This window comes from Battus philenor, unplaced genomic scaffold (assembly GCF_028537555.1).
Source record: "Battus philenor isolate CCGP_79_NKW_IND1 unplaced genomic scaffold, ilBatPhil1.0.hap1 SCAF_16, whole genome shotgun sequence".
Taxonomy (NCBI): Eukaryota; Metazoa; Arthropoda; class Insecta; order Lepidoptera; family Papilionidae; genus Battus; species Battus philenor.
Genome location: NW_027181678.1, coordinates 13,076,581 through 13,100,452, shown reverse-complemented (window position 1 = coordinate 13,100,452; position 23,872 = coordinate 13,076,581). Strand labels below are relative to the sequence as shown.

Below are 23,872 nucleotides of genomic sequence, written 5' to 3'. Positions count from 1 at the left end.
CATTCAACGAGTGTAGCTAAGTATTATACTTTTAAGAAAGCTGTATGTTAAAAGTGTTGAGTTCGAACGAACTAGAAGTGTTGCGTCATTAATTAGTTTTTTTAAATATGAATTCTATTTACCTTCACTAAGTTTTATTTTCTCTGCAAATAAAAAGAATTGACATATTTTTACGCATGTTTAAGTTTTAAGCTTTATAGTGTAGCATGATACGTCTACCCACTAGGACAAATGACATTGTTTAGGTTGTCGGAAGATACTGGATGTAGACTTCCAACCTGTCCTATTGGAAATATCTGGAAGCCAATATGATTGCCAGATTATTTAAGTATTACATATTACCTATAGTAGCGGCAGAATTTATAGCTTTTGAAACTTCTAGGGTATATGGTTTACTCCTCGTCGTCAGTCTCACAGCATCCAGGCCAGCAGCAGCCTTCGGTGCCGTCAGGGCGTGTGCAGAACAGCAGCGTCTCTGCAGCGGTGACAGGTCGAGGCTCGATTCCGTGGAAGTCACGAAGGTCGTCGGCCGGGAACCACGCACGTTCCTCGTCTTCGATGACCGGTATACCGAAGTATCTGGAACCATGAAGAATTATCAGCGTATTTATTCACTTCTTTTACCTATTGCATAATCGCTCGCATGTATTTGTGAGTATGTATATATATATATATGTATATATGTATACTTATGACCAATCATAATGTATATTAACCGACCTGCATATGGCGAGTCCTGGAATCCAGAGGACTGAAGCCAATACCAGCACCAGCACTAAGAGCACTGCCCACACCGGCCATGGCTTCCGCTGGGTGTCGCCTATGGAACCTATCCACGCGTCGTATCCTGCTCCTTCCACCGCCAGCTCCGCAAACGACGAGATAAGAATGCAGAGCATCGCCATAGGTGATAAATACTTCCAGCAGATCAACCAGTAGATACCAGGTCTGCGGCCCGTCATCAGCTCTATGTCATCAGCGAATCTGAAAATTAGATCACCCATTTTAATACCGTCATTTTTATCATACAAAAAACCTTTCATATACCTTCTGTTCGTATCAATATAGTTCTAAATTCCATAGTCCTCATAAAGTATATTTTAGTTATCATAGTTGTTATACATGAATATATATGTTAAGGCTTTGCTATTGAAAATATGTTTATTATTTTAAAAAGAGCATTCAAATTCATGCAATTTTTAATGTCAGAGCGCAAGATACGCTAATGTACGTATTTATTAAAACAGACATACCAACGGTCGCATAATAGTATATTTATAACAATGTCCTGTAACAATGCGCATGCGGCATACAATGCGAATTACACAACTACCACCGTTAAATCACTCAACACGTGTTTCACCCCTCCACGGGGCATCTTCAGGAGTTATGTTACACCGATTAGTGCCAAACACAGAGTCACTCTGTGATTTAACGGTGGTAGTTGTGTAATTCGCATTGTTTGCCGCATGTGCATTTATCAGCGGGCTGGCGGGCGGTGCACTTTGTTGCACGACTAACACTGCATGTGCGGAAGTGGCCAAATATTGGTCGTTTTCTTACTTAGAATGGACTTCCGTAAAATAACGCCTGATTACATTAAATGTCCTGTATATTTACAATAATATAGGTAGTTTAGAATAAAGAAACATCTGCCATTTTGATTTCTATAAAAGAAAGAAAAATAAACTTGGATCATCAAGCTTTCGTTTCCATAACTATGTAAAGTCTGTTGTACATATATGTTACGCCCTGAAAATCTGTGATTAATTTCCCATTTATATTTGTTTATAAATTTAGAATGGATCACTGAGGAAGGCTGTTGAGATAAGCGAAACTTCACCATCACCGCATCCGTAACTGTCCCTCGTCGAGCCGCGAGTTTATTTTTTCTTATTTTAAGTTTCTATATACAAAGTAGACAGATACAATATTCTTTTAAAACATTCAGGGTGAACACGTCTGTGTCTTAGACCTGGATATGGCCGTTGTTTCGCTTTAGCCTTGTCTTTTTTTGTACTTGTACTTTGTACAACGTACAAACGTTGTTTTAACTTTACGCCTAAAACATGTCGTAGGCAATATGCCTGTGGGATCCTCACGTTCCTGTGACAAATAGGTCTTGGAAGTAATGACAACATAAGTCCAAAGTAGAAGTGTGTATGTTGATCAAACTCAACCGATGTTTTTTACCGATTCTTAAAACTGTTAATACAATATTCAACCAATAAAAACCGTCAGCCAATCACGAGCCGGGAAGTAATGTAGTGCGCTCTCTTTCACACGACGTAAATATAGAGCGCTCTGGCGTGGGATTCCCCTGTTTGCTGTGCCGCTGACGATGGCGTAATGTAACTCCTACCAACAATAAAATCTTTCTTTCTTTCCTTTTTTTGGCCCTTTATTTAACAATGCGGTTTAACATCTAAATATGGATTTTCTTAACCCTAATAGCCAGATTTACGAAAGTGATTTTTTTTTAAATTACTGTGTTTGCTTGAGAGTCTAGATGAACGGAAAAATAGTTTTTTTTTTTTAATTTCGTTGGAAAGAATATTATACAACAGTAAAATACGTACAGCAAACCTATAAAAAAACTAATAGTAATGTGAACATTCGATTTAAAAGATTGGTATCAAAATTGAAACTCTAGGCTATTAAGGGTTAATAGAAATAATAAAATGATAAAACTTACCTTTTTACACCATATACGTAAGCAATTCCAATACACTCGAAGAATGCGATAATCAGCAATGGAAAATTCCCACTGTACATATCGAAGAGCAGGAATATATAGCTTCCGGCGCCATGCGCGAACCCCATGGACAGCAAACAGCAGACCAGACACAGACCACCAGTCAGGTACTCCTTCCGAAGGTTAGGAAACAGTTTCATGTCCACAATGGAGGTGACCACGCCCTCTAGCGTCCCAAATTGAGAGTCAATGCCCAGGGTGAACAGCATCAGGAAAAATAGAACAGACCAGAATTGAGCTCCTGGAAACTGGTTGATAGCTTCCGTGAAGATTATGAACGCAAGACCTGTACCTGATGCAGTCTGTGAAACGAATAAAAGTTTAACATTAAATAACAATATTAATTTTAATAATATTGTATTAGTATATTAATTAGTATTCGTTAAAATTGTTATCATTTTGTTTCGATTAATAAAAGAGCTCGAGAAAAGAATTAACTGTTAAAAATGTAAATAAATTTCAATCATATACAGACAGATAGGTGTAAAGGCTTTAAAAGAGCTATACATATATTCTTTCACAGCTTTCACACCTATAAACAATCATCCTGTATACATACGTTAATGATTTATTATAATAAGTTACACAAGGTAAGTTTTAATCAAGCTTCGTTTATTTGAAAGTTTTTAATGTGTACAGTACCCGGCGATAAATATTGCACATTGACTTTTGGAAAGAGACAATCGGTTAATTTTGGCTTCGTCGAGCACCATCTCTGTCCCACATTACCTAGGTGACGTTTTGTCAGTCGTTGTATTTCGTGCGACAGAGATAGCGCCCTACGAAGCCGAAATTAGCCGATTGTCTCTTTCCAAACGTCGATGAATAATATTTATCGCCGTGTACGTAAATATATAATTAACATTTTAATTTTCAAAGCATAAAAAATTAAGTAAAGGTTAATATCGATATGTAATTCTACTTTTTTTGAATTTGAATCCCAAAAGGTAACTTTAAAAGGAGACTACACATTACAAACGAAGAAAAGAGTTATTTGAAATCTGTCTTCTTTCTTCTTGTTTGCTTCTCGTCTAAGTCCACATAGAAGAATAGAAGTGCACTAACACTGATTAAGATACACAAAAGACGGTCAGAAATTTTCACAAGAAAAACTTTAGTAACTGATAATAACATTACGAATTAAAATGGCAATAAAATCATAAAAGTGACACGTCGGAAAGGATCATAGGAAAAAGAAATGTCGACAGAGCAGCCCAACAGTGGGCTGGTGATATTGTTGAAAAAGCAAAGAAGAATTAGATGATCCTTGCTCAAAAACAGAGAATCCGAAAATGTGAAAGAGACCTCATTCAGCCAGACGGGGTCCACACCAAAAGAAAATAAAAAATTTGAAATGTTAAATTATGTTGACAATTAAAAATAAAACAAACACTTTACTAATACTACATACTAATTCAATTTGAAATACTTACATTGTCCAATTCCTTTTGGAGATCACATTCAGGTAAATGCGGCATCAGTATTGTGGTCAAGTTTCCATTCATATCCACCGATACAGGCTGGCCTTCCTCAGGGAACACCATGGATGCGTAAGAAGAACCGAAAGTTTCCAACAGCGTTTCATTTCTATCGCTCAAGCATTTTTCATAAACCATAGTAGCTTTGAAACCGATTATTGAAAACACAACAATGCCAGCGAACATGGACGTTAAGCAGTTAGTCATAGAGACCATAATAGCATCTCTATAGCAGTTGTTATCCACAGGATTGTAAGACGAGAAGGCAATAAGCCCGCCGAAAGCGAGTCCAAGCGAAAAGAATATCTGAGTGCCTGCTTCCAGCCAGACAACAGGGTCGAGAATCGTATGCCATTTCGGCGTAAACAGATGAATCAAACCGTCACTCATGCCTTTCAAAGTGATCCCTCTGAAGAAGAATATTACTAGAACGATGTACGGAAATGTTGCGGTTATGTATACAACCTTCCCGGATGAAGCTATGCCCTTGATCATGCACAAGTACACGAGGATCCAGGCAATGACGAGGGCCAATGCTATCTTGTAGTTAAATGTTTCCGGGTAATTTATATCTTCGGAGATCTGTAAGGTTGTCCTGTACCAGAAGTACTGTGTCGGGCTGCTTGCCTGAAACAAAAGGATTCTTTTTTATTCATGATCATATTCCAGCCAGACACGGTGATCTGTGTTACCACTAATCGGTGTAACATAACTCCTGAAGATGCCCCGTGAAAGGATGAAACACGTGTTGAGCGATTTAACGGTGGCAGTTGTGTAATTCGCATTGTTTGCCGCATACGCATTAATCAGCGGGCTGGCGGGCGGTGCACTTTGTTGCACGACTACCACTGTATGTGCGGAAGTGACAAAATATTGGTCCTTTTCTTAGTTATATCTTTTTCACTCTACTTAATCACATATAAACATTATTTTTTTTTAAATCTACGGATATTTTATTTGTAATAGAACTTATGGCTATACTAGGTACTAATGACCACTATTTGATATAATTATATATATGATTTACGTTTAATATTTCCGAAAAAATTTTGCTCACGTCTTTGCATGGTTTAGTGTTCACTAAAGCAAGTTATTACAGTATTTTCTTAAACATTAAAATATTTTAAATTATATTTTTTTCAACACGCCCGAACAATGTGAAACTAATAACCCTATTTAAACCATCGTACATTGCAATAAACATCTTTGCCTCGAATAATAATAATATAAATTAAAAAAAAAATCTTCCAATTTTTCTCTAGAAACTTCGTCTGCGATCGAGCGACATCCTTCGCCTTATATTAAGTTCTTTGTTATATACCCTCTACGTGCTCCCGACCGATTGCAAAGGATATTTGAGGGTGCGAATTGCGTAGCAAGAAATCATACTATATGTCGTTAGTTAAGATATTATTTTTATTATATATATCTTCTTTGATAGAGTTCGTATTTATTTAATGGCGTTACCTTGCGGAAGTTCATCCTAAGTAACAAAAGGACCAATATTTAGCCACTTCCGCACATGTAGTGGTGAGTCAAACACAGAGTGAGCCCACTCTGTGTTTGGCACTAATCGGTGTAATATAACTCCTGAAGATGCCCCGTGGAGGGGTGAAACACGCGTTGAGTGGTTTAACGGTGGCAGTTGTATAATTCGCATTTTTTGCCGCATGCGCATTTATCAGCGGGCTGGTGAACGGTGCGCTTTGTTGCACGATGCATGTGCGGAAGTAGCTAAATATTGGTCCTTTTCTTACTTAGATTTCGTATTGTCAAAAGTTACTAGACTGGCACGGTACAAAAAAATAAATATAAAACGTACTTCATAGTGATTCATTGCATAAGTAGGTAAGTAGACATTCAATGTCCTTTACTCTATTTATTATGAAGATACAAATAATACGAAGGTACTTTTTTTTAATATTCTTTATTCTACATATTAGGGTAAATTTAAAAAGTTTCACAATAATACACAAAAAAGTACAATGGGCGGTGTTATCACACAAGACAATCTCTTACAGACAACTATAGTATGGAAAATGTAAAAGTACTAATAATGTGTAGTTGACGTGTACAAACCTTTATGTTACGTATTTACAAATAAACTTACATAAACACAGCTTAAAAAAATAATAATAAGTTGGCGATCAATAAATATTCTGTTAGAAGTTTAAATGACAAATAAACGTATTTTATCTATATTACTGTATTTTATTAATAAAACTTTATGTATGTCGTTATATTTCTTATATTGATAACAGGCCTTCCACCAAATCTTATCCCAACTCTATTATGAAGATAATTAATATCTTCGTCAAGCATGTGTTAAAGGCTTTGAGATTAAGAGTTAGTATGAAATAGTGTAGAATATAAGCTTATACGAGATAAGTAGGTGATGAGTTACCGCCCAAGCACATTGGCGATGAAGATGATTGCCTAGTGATCAACATGGTATGATCACACATATAAAAATATTCTAAAACTTCCATAAAAACACGACGCAAATTGAAACGCCGCAAAGTGAGTTAAGGTTTTCTATAGCAAACCATGTAAAGATCGAAGATAGGTTCCAGGGTCAACAAAATACTACTTTATAAAAAGAAAATTGAACAAAGCAAACATTAAAAAAATATATAACTCTGCCAATAAATAAATTGGAAAATATATACTTTTTTGTAACCAGAAACAACACGTTAAAATTTATATAAATTTATTATTCTCTTTTAAAAAAAAACATAACACACTACATTACAACACACTGCGTAATTGAAACTGAACTCCAAAATTAGCAAAACAAAGTGAAAATAAAACTGTATTAAAAATTCGTTGATTTTTAATTAGAAAGAGAATCCCCGAGTTTTGATGGCATGGCGCAAAAAGAAACAAAAGTGTTGCCATCTTTTGGAAAAAAAAATAAAAAAAATTTATGAAAGACTCAAACCCAAAACAACGAAATCTCGAAAATCTAACGTCGCACAGTGAAAATTAGTACTAATTAAGCAGCGACACAACTTCGAAAAAAACGCAAAACGAAACGACGTGGTATTGGTGTATATACAATTTACACGAATCTAACAACAGAAGCGACGAAATCGCTGATGGCGTCGGAATTCAAATTGACGTTCGAATTTAAATTCGAACGCGCGTGGATATGTCGGATGTCGCGATATGGAGCATGAACGCTTCAAAATTTTCAAATTATTTGTACACAAATATCTCGGAGAAATTTGTACGAATGCTTGTTCTCTTTTAGAATTTAAAATATACATAAAATAAAAACTGTTCTATCTAAAGACATCTCTCATCATCTCTATATATAAAAATGAATCCGTATTTTCCTTAATCACCCATTAATTTGAGAACGACAGATGATTTCATTAATCTTTTTATATCTACACTTCTTAGAAAATTCTGATAAAAACTTGTGAACTGCTTGGAAACGCGAATAACTTCAAAAAATATCACGACTATGTGAAACTTTGTGTATTTGACATATCACCATGAACTTCGCATGTTTGACAGTACAATTGGAACTTCGCGCGTTTGATATTACGCAGTGCTAATTAATACTGACATTCAATAGTTAATTTGATCAAAATATTAAATAATTAATTTTATATTTAATTAAAAAATACAGTGGTCACTATGAAATATACTGATAATTGATTAATTCACCATGAAAATTAAAAAGTATATGTATTGTTTCACAGAGGGCGTTCGTATGCTATTCCTATTAATGTATCTCGACAATAGATGGCGCTAGTATCTACTAACTTTTTAATGAAATCAAGCGTTACCTCGCGGAAGTCCATCCTAAGTAAGAAAAGGACCAATATTTAGCCACTTCCGCTCATGCAGTGGTAGTCGTGCAATGAAATGCACCGCCCGCCAGCCCGCTGATAAATGCGTATGCGGCCAACAATGCAAATCACACAACCGCCACCACCAAATTACTCAACACGTGTTTCACCCCTCCACGGGGCATCTATTAACTTCAATAATATTCAACCAATACGCTGGAGAAATATAATCTGTAGCAGTATTGACAGTAAAGATTGTGATGCCACACACGTAGCCAATTGCAACTGATAGCGGAGATTCTTGTGTGTGTTCTGTGGAGATCACGACCCTTAGCGACGCGAGGAGAAGGACTAGAGCAAATAAAAAAGGGGTGAACACAACCCACGTTATTAACAGGGCAAAGTTCAAGCTTCAGCTAGTAATTTATAAGTTTTATCAAGTCGTTAGTGGTGACAAAACGACAAGAAAAGGTACTTTCCGTGCAGATTATCCAAAGCCTTCGCCAGATGTTAATTAATTCAGGCAACGTTGTCGTTTTGACTAATTAAGTCACAGACATTAATAATGAATAACTTTCTGTGAGACCTAGAGTTTAACGCTTCGCTACTAAACGGCGGGAAACCGTGAGACACATAATAAATTGATGTCTGCACAGATAATAAATCCACAATTATACAGATAATAATTTGACAGAGTAACTCTGGCTATAATTTAATTATTGCGCAGATAAAAAACGACAATTGACATTTACGCAGATAATAAATTTACAATTAACGAGTAATTTAAAATACAGTTATTATGTGTGACAATATTTTAATTTCAGTTATGGTATAGAAAACCATACGAGTTGCAAGATAGTCTCATCTTAAATGAAAGAAAACACTGTTATATGAAGTATTGATGTTTTTTTCATAATTTATTAATTTTTTTTGGTCCAGGTTTTAAGGTCTCTTTTTCCCTCTATATTTGGGATAGGGACTTTATTTGCGATTTAATAATCTTTTCATTTTGCTTATTTTATTTTCATCTGCCATGATTGACATATTTATTTTTTCATCTTCTTTTTTTCATCACAATATCTGTCATTCTTAGTATTATTTACCTTCCTTTCAAGCATCGACTTTCCCAAGGCAAAACCTCACTATTATTCCCAGGATATCATAGTTTTCTAAGAAGATTTTTATACAATACTAGCTGATTCCTCAAACGTTGTTTAGCCATGTATGTTATTTCTAGGAAACATTAAAAAACAAATCAAAATAATGTTGATTGTAGAGGATGAAAATTTAGGGTTGTGTGTATTTTGTATGCTATATAATAAATAAATAAAAATAAAATATTTTGTCTAAAAAGCAAAAAAAAAATTTAGGGGTGCACTACCCTTAACATTTAGGGGGATGAAGAATAGATGTTGTCCGATTCTCCACCCTGGCCGATATGTACGATAAGATTCACTAAAATCGGTCGAGCCGTTTCGGAGGAGTTCAATCACGCACACCGTGACACGAGAATTTTATATATTAGATTAAAGAATTACATACTATTTATAATTTATATCTATCCCTTTTCTTTACTAGTTATAAACTTCTTTATTTACTTTTTCTTTTTACACTTCATATCATAATTAAAATTTGTAAAGTATTTTGGGTCTTACCGGACCTTCTGGACTTATTATTACTTATTGCAATCTCAACTATTTTTCCGCAAAACCTCAGGGATCCAATTTTAACTGAATCCTTTCAAATACGAGACAGTTGATTACCAAGTGCACCATGGTCTGATCCTGCGTACGGTCACAGATGCAAAAGAGACGCTTCTTGAGTTCAAACCTGTGAAGGTATTCCGGGATTCCCCCGTGAACCGTGAACATTTGTACCAGGACAGTGTCCAGACCCACTTTTCTAAGTGGTAGGCTAGCATGCAAATATCCTCGTTGTGGATTATATTCGCGTGAATTGTTATAATCAATCATCATGTGTTGACTAGATCTATAGAAAATAGGAATCACTATTTATATACAGAATGATAGGTTTTAGATGTAAAAGTTTTAAAAGTTGTTGAAAGTGATTACCTTATATAGGATAATTGGAAATAGGTTTGAAATCTTAAAGCGTTTTTCTGACAGCTGAGGTAAACATTCACCCCTTCACAGACTGTCCCAATGATAAATCGCCCTCTATAATAATCTAATATATATGTATATATATATATATATATATATATATATATATATATATATAACCTATCCCTCGATTTACACGTTTATCGATTACTCTTGATTTACTCGTTTTACACGTTTTCGCTTTTACACGGTTTTCGAAATAAGTTTTTTTTTTATTTTAATAACAGATTTTATTATCATCTCTCATAATGTAAATATTTCTGCTTCAAACATCGAATCGGCACAAATAAATTCGAATGATGAAAGTGAATTCGAACCTTCGATTCCGAAAAAAAGAATGAGTAATTTCTGACAATGATAAAGGATAATAAAACACTTTTGGTTTTATTTTTTGTTCTTCTGTTTAATGTATTGTAATTAAATAAAAAAACAGTGTTTCCGTAATATATTAAATATTTTAACTTGTCAATGCATTTTATTTTTATTTCTGTGTACATCAAAAAATAATAAAAAAATCACAACTGTTAAATAGCAAATTTAATTTTCGATTTATACGTTTTTCTCAGGAACCTATCGACCGTGTAAATCGGGGGATAGGTGTATATATATATAGTGTGTTCAGATCAGATTCAACCTTACAACCTTCGAAAATTACAATCTTTAACCTCAAACTTTATATTGCATCCAAAAGATTATCATTTGTTTAGAGAAGGCTTTCTACGAGCTAAGAAAAAAAAAGTTCCACGGATTATCAAGTAGTCTAATAATAAACTTTATGCTGAAAACCGCAGTATATTCTAAATAGTAATCTAATACACCAGAGCGACTTTTGCAAAGCAAGTATGGTTGTGTTTTTCCTTTAATCGAACACACTAGAGCTCAGACTGGTATTGCAGTGAACGCATGACGTATTCCCAAACGAGCTTAAGTGAGATTAGAGTAGTTATCTGCGGTTTTAAATTTAGAATCTTAAAATCTTTTTCCTACATTATAAACCTAATAATACTATTCCAATATTAAATTTCTTAACTGCTATACAGAAATAAAAAAAGTAAAGAAACCCAATTTCGTTGAAACGATCAAAAGAAGTTGCGAGAAAAATTCTTTAAAAGACATTCGAAGAAAGCTTTATAAATGAAAGTTTCATTCCGGGGTCGCACTCGACCGTCCATTTTGTACAGGAAATGTTTCCTACTTTATATACATAGAGTTTAAAAATATTAAAAGACTTCGGTATTGCCATGTCAAAATTGTTTTCATTATTCCCTCATGCGATTTAGCTTAACTTAATTTCGTCAGTTACCTATTTATTGTTTAATTTTCTTTTATTGCTTATTTAACTTAACCACGTGAGGAGTTTTATGCTGCGCAGTGACTCTGTTGTGGTGGAAGGCTCTAAGCTTTCGCCGTAATAACATGTAGCCTTCGAGTCGTGTCATGCATGGGTCATGACGAATTGGAATATAACCTAGAAAACTTTAGGTTAATATGTGTCTTATATCACAAAAGACAATCGTTAAGAACAAAAATAAGTTAAAAAATAAGGTGTCGGGTAAGCACGGCAACAAGAAATCAAAAGCTAAACGTAATAAAAGAGTAAAGTCAACTGTCGGTGATTATGGAAAAATAATAGATACAAAGTACAGATAAATATGCTGTGACATAAGAAGCAAAGGTAATCACGAATCTAAATGAGAGAAGTGAGGCGATGTGTGAAAGAAGATCAGAATGTGAAGAATAAAAGATTTGTGAAGGATGTGAGGAAAGAGAGAAAGAATTTGGGCGGAAAGACCAGCAAAATTAAAAAAAAAATTTAAAAAATTATTTGTACTCGAAATGTAAGATCTCTGCCATAAATGTTGGCGAGCGTGTGGACTTTATAAACGGATATATAAATAAAAATAATGATGGTAATTTAATTATAATTTTACAAATCTTGATAACAGTAAAATAATACGTAATAATAGACTGACCGAACAAAAGAAAACAAAATGCATAGCTACACAAACGTCAATATAAAAAGTATAAAAAAAAATAAGAATATAAAGAGGTTTTAAGCGATCTAGTCAGTGGCCAACATATTAAAAAAAAAACACCTAACGTTTCCAGAACTTTCCAAACATATTCAAATTGTTTACTTCAATTTAAGTATAAAGAAATAATCTTAAAAAGAAAGTCGCCTAGACCGAGACATATGAGAGCACAACGAACGGTCTATATCGATCTAAAAGTTCACGACTCCGCAGTGGGAACAGGGAAAATAAGAAAAGCAAAGTAATTACGTCCGTATCCACTGATTAATCTTCAACTAGACTCAGATGTTCGAAGAAAATTCCAAGAAAATATTTACACTTTTTTATTTATTTTAGGTAACACATGTAAGGGCAACATCATCAACGGCGCATCGAAAACGGGGAATAACCTATAAATATAATTCTTTTTTTACGTCGATATAAATACGGGCGAAGCTCGAATATACACACTTATTAGCAACCACTGCACCTGCAACACTTTACATAGGTCGTCGCGTTCTACATATCAAAACAAAACATCACCCATCACGCCACATCACCCGTTTTTAGTGAGCGGCCGCCCGCTCCCTAACCGCGAACAGCGTGGGCGGACCGCGGTTGGACCCGGATCCCTTCTCCGCTCGCCTGTGGTCCACGCTGCCGTCCCAACCCGCAAGCACACTCCAGCAACACACCCCGTCAAAGCTCTACCGCGAAGAGCCTTAACAACGTGCAAACGTCACCGTGCAGCTGGTAGGCCCACCAGCTTTAGTTTCTAGTTTAAATCTAGTTCACGGACCCTTCCGCTCCGTGAACTCAGTACCGATGAAGCTATAACAGCCTTAGGGCTAACAGCATTAACATCTTCAGAAACAATACATATACACACTTTTACTTTGGACTTCGTGTTGTTGATACCACAATACGTACAGGCCCTAGGAAGAATCCCACATTACATTAATAAAACCTATGAGAAATAAAAGGTAGTTATTGTTTGAAAGAAGCACGCACAACGCACATTGAAAGGTATAGACACATTATCACTTTGTGAATAAAAATAGAACATCCTCTTTAAACATGAATACGTTTTGTAATTATTGCGTGAAATGTCGCTCTGTTTGCTCCAGTACACTACCACCCCCACTACCACCCCCTCTACCACCCCTACTACCACCCCCACTACCACCCCCCTACCACCTGATGACATATTAAAGATCGCAGAAAGTTGCTGCATTTGGGCTGCGCCGGTCATCATGACGATGTTTAGAGAAGGCATATGCCTTGCAGTGGGCGTCAGAGAAGAAGAAGAAAGTAAAATTGCAAGGGCTTCTTCTTCTCCTTTGTGGTTTACTTTCATTACTGAAAGTTGCAATTTTCTTGGAAAGCTTCGGTCGATAACACGACGAATTGCTTCCACAACTCTCTATTACTCCTCCCAATAACACATCTTTTTATAAATACGCAGTTAACGAGTAGTGTCAACAACCAATCTAGTAGTGATCAAAGGTGTATTATTTATTTATTATTTACAAATTTCAATTCTTACATTAAAGCAATGGCTACTCACATAACAAGATGGCGACCGAATTCAATTCAGCGTTCGATTTTCGAACGCGCAAAAATCATCATTTATTATAAAAACACTGCGGCCGTATTGACCAGCAATATATAGCGTGACTGCTATATAGCTTTACGAATGATTGCAGATAATAAAATATCGAAAAAATAAAGATTTTTTTATTTATTTATTTACTCTTTTAGTTTTTATCTGTAATTAATGCAATTTTTTGTCTATATGTATTATGTGTTATAAATATACTATTATTATGAACATAGCCCTTTCTTATATGTTTTTTCAAATACCTTATCATGGTTGTATATCTACCTCGTGAATGGAAGTCCTACGCTACCGATTCATAGTCTCTTCTCCAGATCCTCAAGGCCCCAGTGGCCGTCTGCTTAGCGCAATATATAGCCTGACCATGTAGCATTATTATAATAAAATAGTAAACAAAGTTCCTTTTTTAAAAACTAAGCACATGTTACGTCGCTGTTTCAGACCATAGACGCCTATTGAATGAGACAGACCTCCTCCTAAGATATCTATGGGGATATACCATAATCACCAAGCCCGACAGATGAGTAAGCACTGCTCCCATCCACTAGACACTTGAACCAGCATTGGTAAAATTAACACGTTCACTGCGGGCCTATATTTGAAGAACTTTCAGCTGGTGCGGCTGAGGTCTAATCAGCCTCAAGCTGAACTTCCTAGTAGTGCGGTTGAGGCCTTTTCTGCCTCATGTTTCGGTTGAATGTAAACAGCCGCCGCACTAGAGAGAAAACACGAGTTTTACGCGCCGCACCAGTGCAAAGTCTACCATGAGGCTGAATCGGCCTCAAGCCACAGTGAACGTGTTAATGTAAATGTCAATTAAATAAGTTCGTGTCCAGGTAATTAAACCTGCGGTCTACGATCGCAAGTCGTAGTCCTCCAACATTAAAACGTAAGTAAGAAAAGGACCAATATTTAGCCACTTCCGCACATGCAGTGGTAGTCGTGCAACAAAGTGCACCGCCCGCCAGCCCGTTGATAAATGCGTATGCGGCAAACAATGCGTATTACACAACTGTCACCGTCAAATCCCTCAACACGTGTTTCACCCCTCCACGGGGCATCACAAGAGTTATGTTACACCGATTTGTGAATTTCCATAAATATGAAATTCCATTAAATATATAAAAACTTAAGTAGACATGAAAGAGGTTTTCAAAATTTATGACACTTTGCACTCGCAAACTTTTACTAATGTTTTATGATGGACAAACAAACTTTTGAAAGATAAGTAAGTATGGTATAAATTGCTTGAAACAATTTCAATACGTCAGCTTTTATATAAGCTTCTTATCAGAACACACTTGTGGTCCAAAAGATGATTTTCAATACCTTAAATGTAAAATATCGTCCGACTTGAAAGCGGTGAATGTATGGGTAATTTATCAGTAAAAACACCCTGCTTAAATGTCCCCCCATAGTACCGACTTTACTCACTCCTTCGCAATACAACCTATTCTTCTCCGGAACGCGCTCCCCCTCGATATCAGGATGATCAGGAATCGTTGCGCATTCAAAGCGAAGGTCCAAAAGCTGTCGCTTTACAAGCTGACGTAATCATCACGATAATTAGATTTTACAGTTTATTATATTTATATAAATTCTATATTTAGATATTTATATATGTATATATGCCATGGTATATTTATATATAATCATGTAGTAGTTATTACTATATTTATCTAAGGTGTTTTTATGTGATTTTCTTCCTTCTCAATTTGATTTTACTTTTTTATTTCATTTTTCGTTTTTAATGATATTATTTCGCTTCAACTACCTTTATTAATTTATTTCTACACCGCCTGAAGGTTAATTGGCAGAGAATGCCTTCGGCTTTAAGTTCGCGGTTATACAAAAATATATAAAAAGCTTTTAAATTAATAAACAAAAACCATTAAAGCCTTTATATCTATTTCAAATCAACCTGTATACAGTGATCATTCTAGTAATTGTTATATCAATGTATTTTTGCAGTTGAAATTAGACTAAGCAATAACTCATGGCTGTACAAAATCTGCAGGGATAGGTAGTAAACAAAAATTAATTTTAATACATAGAAATTCGAAATTTAAAAACGTTCTTTTTTCAAACCATGTCACCATTACGTTATTATTTATGAAGCCATTGATTTTTGGATAGATTGTACCGTGTATTAATTGACTAAAACATAAATACTTATTTAAAAAAGATTAAAATTGAAATTTATACGCTCTTAAAATAATAATAAATCACAAAGAGAATTATTCAATCCAATACAATCGTATATATATATATTTATATTCCGAATAAAAAAGAACTTTGAAATGCCAATTCTACACAGCTAATCGATATTCCGTAATTATTCCGTGGTCCCACCCTCGCGGGCATGGGTCATTCGCTCCGAGTATTGCACAGTTGGCTGTATTTAAATTTTGATATTGATTTAGTCGCGGTGAAACGTAGCTAGATGTAAAAAAGGCAACCTAAGTCACCGAAGCAGCTGGAATTGATCGTATAAATTGCCACTGCCAATTTGTAGTCAACTATGTAGTCAAAGTCACCGAAAGTCAACTATCAATCAATGAATGTAGCGAAAGAAAAAAGGCGATGAATTGATTGTGAATGAAAGAAAAGGGAACACTAGAGGAAACGTGAAGAATGAAAGAAGATGTGGTAATAGAAATTGTGAAAGATGAGATGATGATAATGAAAGAAGAAAACAAGTATGATAAGAAAAAATCATTGAAATAACAGTTACCGAATATAATAAAAGTCCTACAAGACTGATCGTTGTATCGATTTTAGAGAGAGGTCTATACTTTGCAGTGGAGGTCTAGAGAGTTTCTTTTTGTTTTAGAGAATCTTCTAGACAAACACAAGATACTTTGACCAATATTAAGCCACTTCCGCACATGCAGTGGTAGTCGTGCAACAAAGTGCACGTATGTAGTAAAAGTGTTATGTAGTAATCCTATATAACCCTGTCCTTTCCACAGAGGGCAAAGTATCTTGAATATTTAATGAAATCAGGCGTTACCTTGCGGAAGTCCATCCTAAGTAAGAAAAGGACCAATATTTAGCCACTTTCGCACATGCAGTAGTAGTCGTGCAACGTGCAACAAAGCGCACCGCCCGCCAGCCCGCTGATAAATGCGTTGTCCTTTTCTTACTTAAGATAGACTTCCGCAAGGTAACACCTGATTCCATTAAATAAAAAATAAAAAACATCCTGTCCCATCCAAGATAGAGATGAACCTGAGGTCGCCAATATAGGAGGTCACTGTAACATGATCGGGGATGAATATTTTCAGCATTTAGAAAGCCTGGAGGAGCTGTAAACGCCAACAGCATTCATCATCATTTTAACTGCAGGACACCGTGCTTGTGCGTAAACGTTTAATGGTGGATTTTCCGATAATTTCACCCCAGAACTTTAAGACCCTTGCAGTTATTTGTTCTGCCAATTGCCACATCAGCTTCCAATCCGCTGGAATAATTCGATTAGTTACTTTCGTCTATTCTTATTCTTTTCAGCTGATGGATGCCCACTGCAAGGCAAAGGTCTCTCCCTGAAGATCGGCAGGATGATTGGTCCTGCGCAGGCGCATCCGTCACCTTCCTAGACACTTACTATATCGTCGGTTCACGTACTATGACGCCTACCACGCCACGTCTGCCGGCTCATGTATTCCCACTTAAGAATCCTTCGTTCCTCTATTTGTCATTAACACGTTCACTGCGGGCCCAATTTTGAAGAACTTTCAGCTGGTGCGGCTGAGGTTGAATCAGCCTCAAGCTGAACTTCCTAGTAGTGCGGTTGAGGCCTTTTCTGCCTCATGTTCATCAATATTTTTTTACAATATTGAGTCACTTCGCAGACATAAAGAAAGCTATATTGGTCTTTGTCATATCTCATACGGTTGAGTGTAAACAGCCGCCGCATTAGAGAGAAAACACGAGTTTTACGCGCCGCACTAGTGCAAAGTCTACCATGAAGCTGAATCGACCTCAAGCCGCAGTGAACGTGTTAACAAATGAAAAATAAACGCGTATATTCACAAAATATTTATTATCTATGGTTTTTAAAAATGTATCCTTAACTGCCTCTTTAAAGGTTTTATATCTATAATAATGACTCTGTATAATGAAAGTTTTAAAGTCATATAAAATATTGTCAATAGCAAATGAATTTTGCTCCGGTCCGCTTCCGCCCACGCCGCAGTTTCAAAACAACCCACGCGCCTCCCACACCCGCCGACAAATGGAGACAACGCCGCTACGTACTTTAACTTAATGCATTATTCTCTTTATTGTTTCTCTACCGACGACACAAACACCAATAATTAACGAAAACAGTAAAAAATATTTTATTTACATTTCAAAGCGTTTTATCTTTAAATTTATTTCAAGAGTGATCTAAAAAGAGTTTGACCGGCAGAAAATATCTTCCGGTATAGAACACGTTTCGCTGCTTCGAAATTTAAACGTTGCGGTTCGAAATTTAAATATGCTCAACAGACATTTGCAATATCAGTCTACCGTCTTTTATATGTAGAACAGATATAAAACTTCCTTTGGAGTCTCAGCTCGTTCTATATTCATACATACATTCTACTATTCATGGTTTTTACTTTTTAATTTTTTTTTAATATTATATTAGGATCTATGTTCCACAGACAATAAATTCCGAGCCTTTGTTTTTACGTTTAATATGTCCGAATTTTTTTTCTCACGTTTTTATCAATGTCCAGTTTTTAAGATTGGTTAGACTACTTCTTCATCCCTACTCCATGTAGCCATCATCAGGTTGTGCGCCAGTATCTGTGTGGCGAGTATCGTGTTCGCTTCGATGAACCTTGCGATCCCATCTTGAGTCTCGTCTGTGCAATACACGCACGTGTGTGACGTGATATTGCTACCGCCGCGTGATGGACACTGTTATACAGGATGTCTGTTTTTCGATGGACAACGATCACCGCCTCGCTCTTTAGTCCCCGAGTCTTGCGGATGGTGAGCGTTCTTCAACCTGTATCTGTACAGTGCCTTGGCTAATAAAAACTTGTTTATCAGCTTGGATGTGAGTCAGGTACAGGGTGTTTCGTTTACGGGATGTTCTCCCTAGAATAGAACATCTAATCAGGGAGTGCACCACTTCCTTGGTTGAATCCAATATAGGGTGATTGGAAATGATTGTATAAGCATTAAATGAGTGAATGTATAGTATACTTATCAACAAAAAAAAATGGATTTTCACTTCTTTTTCAATCACCCTGTATAAGGGTATTACGCTGAAATATGTTTAGCGTGATTTATTTTTTCAATTAGTATGAAATAGGTCTATTATTTCTAACATATTTCAAAGTGTATATAGAAATAGAAATATGATATTGATTTTTTTACTTTACAAACATTATGTTATTTATTATTTCTGAAACTATTTATTTATGGATAGTGTGTACCATACATTGACAGCTAATGTAATTTACATTCACATGCTTGAACCTTTTACACCTATAACGATTCAGTTATATATAATATAAATACTATTACTTATTATCTTTTAACTAATAAACATGTAATTAAATAGGTTAATAAATATTTATAAATTAGCTATTCGTTTATATATATTTTCTTTAAATTCTATATAATAATTATAGAAAAGACATTTCGTTTCTTACGTAATTATATTTCGAAACTTTATTTTTAACAAAATTTTATTTTGAGTAGTTTTAATTTAAATTCAATTAATAAATGTATTAATTAACATGTGTTTTTACTTTAAGTTTTTAACACTAAACTTCACTACAGTTAGAAATTTACAGGAAATCAATATCAGGTAAGTAGGGGGGGTCTACTCAACACGGAAAAACATAGCAAGGGGTCTACGACACAAAAAAGTTTGGGGAACTCTGGGTTAGAATAATCGTGTGAAACTAGTGTCTATTACTTGTTCTTATATATATATGTACATATATATTTGTGAGAAACTTTAAATGAGTGACTGTATATTAAAATTTTTGTCAATTAATATACGGTATATCCTAACCTAACCTAATCTAACCAAATCAATTTCAGGAAAAAAAATAACGTAATGATTATATTATATGATATGAAAAAGACTACTAAAATACAGATTTATGCATAGAAAAATAAATTATTGTAATATCTGTCCCCTGCAGATTTTTTTATATCTACATGTCGCATTGCAATATAAAAAAGTATTATAATATATTTCTTTTAAGCTTTTATATCTATTTCCGAAAACTATATAAAGTGATCACTGAAATATATTACAGTAATTTAGTTTTATTTCAATTAGAATATGATAAGCTAACAACTTCTGGAAGTATAAAGTCTACAGAGATAGGTAGTGGGCAATAATTAATTTTAAAATACTACAATCCGAATTTTAAAGGCATTTTTTTTTATTATAATAACATGTCATATATTATTTCTGAAACCATTGATTTTTGGATAATGTCATACATTAAATGTCAACAAATGCGCTATAATACATCAATCATCCTGTATTAGTAGTATTATATATATATATATATATATATATATATGAATACACACACATATAGAGGTCTTATATAGATATATGTAAAAATATTGTTAGAATAATAACACTGACCACTAACAGTTTGCATAGCTTCGTACATTGAAATCATAAGAAATACATAGAAGATACAGTTCACAGCAGTAGATAAGCAGAAAGAAGAACACAGAAGAAATATAGATGATAGAAAATAGCACGTAAACAATTAGGCGTAGTAGTGAGTGTTTGCGCACGAGTCGTCTATTGTTCTCCCAGCGAAGAGGAACTTTTCACCTCACGACATCGACGCGACGTGGGCACGACATGGACGCGACATCGACACGACATGCACACGACAACGAGAGTACAGTTCGTCATGACCTGGAAATTAATGATTAGATGTTTTCTGTGTATTACATATTTTGTCATTGTTTGTATGTATGTATGTTATGTGTTTATTATGCATGTAAAATATTTATAATATTATTATATTTATGATATATTTTAAATATTTGTGTGGATATATACTTAAACATGTATAACATCATTTTAAGATAATATGGCTACGCCTCACACATATTCCATACGGAGCTACATTTCCAATAACACAGACATGGAGGTTTCAATAGGTTATTCAGAAACCGCAATTCGATTAAGCTTCGAGTACATGTGTATAACACGGTAGATAAATTCATAGCGGGTTTATAATACCAAGACGTGAGTGTAATTCTAAATTATACGCTATTTATGATATCAACAATAGCGTTTCGTTCTGGATAGTAATAATAATTATGTGTCATTTGGGTGATCGAATAAAAATCCTGTTGATAATAATGTAGACTATGTTTAAATATTAAAAATAAAATGTTTTCATGTCAAGAAAAATCTATGGAGAAGTCTTTGTCGAGAAAAAAAAAAATTTGGTCAAAATTTGATTTAATGATTTTATTTTTTAATGTTACATTCCAGTAAATAGAAATTTCTTAATAGTTAACATACAACTTAATTCATAATGCTTCAGGTTATGTGATTTGCACAGAGTGCATGATATGGCCTTCTCTCTCAATTTTATCGTATAAGTCTCTTTGATTCCGCTAATTGGCCGCAGAAAATTGTATACTAGAAATCACAAAATTTTCCTATAATACAAATATGTCAATAAGTGTGGAAAACTCTAGTTTTATAGATCGCTCTGAAAGATTTTGAGAAACTTGTGCATGTAATCTGAAGTTAATCAAGGGCCGCAATTTAATAGAAACTAAAATCAAATTGGGCTTCTCCATAACTTTAAAACTACTAGGGTTCCAAACAACGTGTAATCAGAAAAGAACACATAATAAAAAATATTAATATTTTTTTAATAATGACTTACAAATATAATCTGTGGGACTCTTCCTAGGGTCGGTAGATTTTTAAGGTGTTATTACTGGTATTATTACTATATGAAAAAATAAATAATTGAAAATCAAAGATTTGTTAGATATTATTCGATTTATTTAAAAATAAACATGACATTGCTAAGACAATAATTTTGGCGCGAAACGTCTACAGATTATAAAACATTTTTATAATAAAAAATTACTATTATTTTGTTATGTTCATAGTCCTACATAAAATTTTGACTCGTTAATATTTTTAAATTAATATAAATTCATTATTTTTTGTATTCCTTTATAAATAAATATAATAAAAGAAAATACCATATGAACAGATTATTTTGCAGTAAATAATCGAGCTTCCACGACTGACACGGCCATTATTCATCGGATTCATCCGATTGCGTTCATTCAAGTGATAAATGAAATTTACTCTGTGGTTAAATGAGTTCTAGAAAAAGTTACGGGCTTTAATAGTGTCCTTAAGTATAATATTAACGCAGTTTTGTATGGTATTCATATAACCTCAAAAAATATTTTGACGTTTTGACCATATCTCTAGTAAATGTTAAAAGTTACGTCATCGGTACATCTAAAATGGGAATTCCACAGATATAATAATTCTGTTACAAAACACGAGTTACAGAACCCTCTGAATAATAAACACGGAACCCAAGGATCAGGAAGTGCCGTAAACACGCGTGACCTTGAAGTTATTTATAGATTCTTGTGTACAGTTCTCGAACATTCTAACCGAGTACCATCGCGAACTTATTAGAACCTTCTCCGTAGTATAAATAAGTGTACTCCCCATGTCAACAGTCCAGTGTTGTTTTTTGAGTTATTAGATTAAGATCTACGATCAGTGATACCAAGTGGCTATTTGGTAAGTTATTAGGAAAGTGATTTCTAGAGCGATTCGGAAGCGAAGTTTGGATTAAGCGAAAGTATACTTTGTGTTAAAGTAGGGTGACCATCTGATTTGTGAATAAATGACTCCTTGTGAACCAGTTGTGTTTCATTCCGAGTCAGAACCAACAGTAACAATTCTTTATATACATCGTGCGAAAGAGAGCACTCTACAATACTTTTTTACTATTGGCTGACGATTTTTATTGGCTGAACATAGTTTTCATAATTTTAAGTCCGTATATATATATATACATATATATATATATGCTAACTTTAAATGAATATACACAGAATCGATATTGGAGTTTGGAGAGAATCGATTTGAGACGCCGGTGAGTGTGGCACTATTGTATCGATTCAGCTAAAATGTCTTCAGAGAATCACAAATTCCTCTGAAAACCTGATTGATATCAATTAGTATATACAATACGTCAAGCCACGCATCTGACAAACATTTTTTTTATTGATTATTTCGCGGATTTCGGTTCCGCGTGCCCTGATAAAAACCAAAAAGAGTAACAGCCTCCAGCACCAATCGAATATAGTTCGTGAACATACACATTTCTACTTCAGACTTCATGATGACCTCGAAAACCCACCGGCTTTAGGAAGAATCCCACACAATGATTTGAAACATTCTTGGTGGTAGATTTTTAAATAGTAGTCTGGCAGAAAGTTTATGAAACGAGAATGTAAAAATCGATTATTCTTCCTGGCGGTAAATAAAGCTGATATATTACAAAAATAAACAAGTAAAACAGAGTAATCATAAAACTGTAAATAAAAATGTGAAATAATGTATACAAAATTATAAAATAGAGAAATAAGAAGGCGATATATGAACGAGAATTAGAACGAAAGAGCGAAATGAAAGAATGGAATGATAGATTGTGTGAAGAATGACAGTTGAGAGTGAAAATAAAAAAACGCAATAAAAAAATTAATAAGAAAGAAACGACACTGTCCTTCCCAAAGATAGTGGTACGATAGGCCCCTAATAGCGTGGGCCATTAAAAAAAAGCTAATAATAAACAACGCCTTTCCAATCTCATAATAAACAACAGCTTATTCTGTTTCTTTTCACAAGCCTTTATCAAAGATGGCGTCGATAGTCGGATCTGCTTATTGCGCCATATGAAATTAAATAAATGACCGTTCTATATTTAATTCTGCTTTAGTTTAGAATAACAACTTCTCAGTTAAAATAGTTTATACCTCATTAACTATATTAATGAAAGGCTTCTAAAATATTCACACAAATGTAATTATTCCGTAAACGCT

At 34.5% G+C, this 23,872-nt stretch overlaps 1 protein-coding gene across 1 annotated transcript in view; it reads right to left on the bottom strand.

Annotated features, from left to right (window-relative positions):
* Positions 1 to 392: 392 nt before the first annotated feature.
* LOC137919471 (sodium-dependent neutral amino acid transporter B(0)AT3) overlaps positions 393 to 23,872 on the bottom strand; it is a 30,954-nt gene continuing 7,474 nt past the window's right edge. The window contains exons 2-5 of the mRNA XM_068762558.1: positions 4,189 to 4,860; positions 2,696 to 3,057; positions 721 to 984; positions 393 to 579 (exon numbers count right to left, since the gene is read on the bottom strand). Of these exons, the coding sequence (XP_068618659.1) occupies positions 393 to 579; positions 721 to 984; positions 2,696 to 3,057; positions 4,189 to 4,860 (1,485 nt within the window). The remainder of the gene's footprint in view (positions 580 to 720; positions 985 to 2,695; positions 3,058 to 4,188; positions 4,861 to 23,872) is intronic.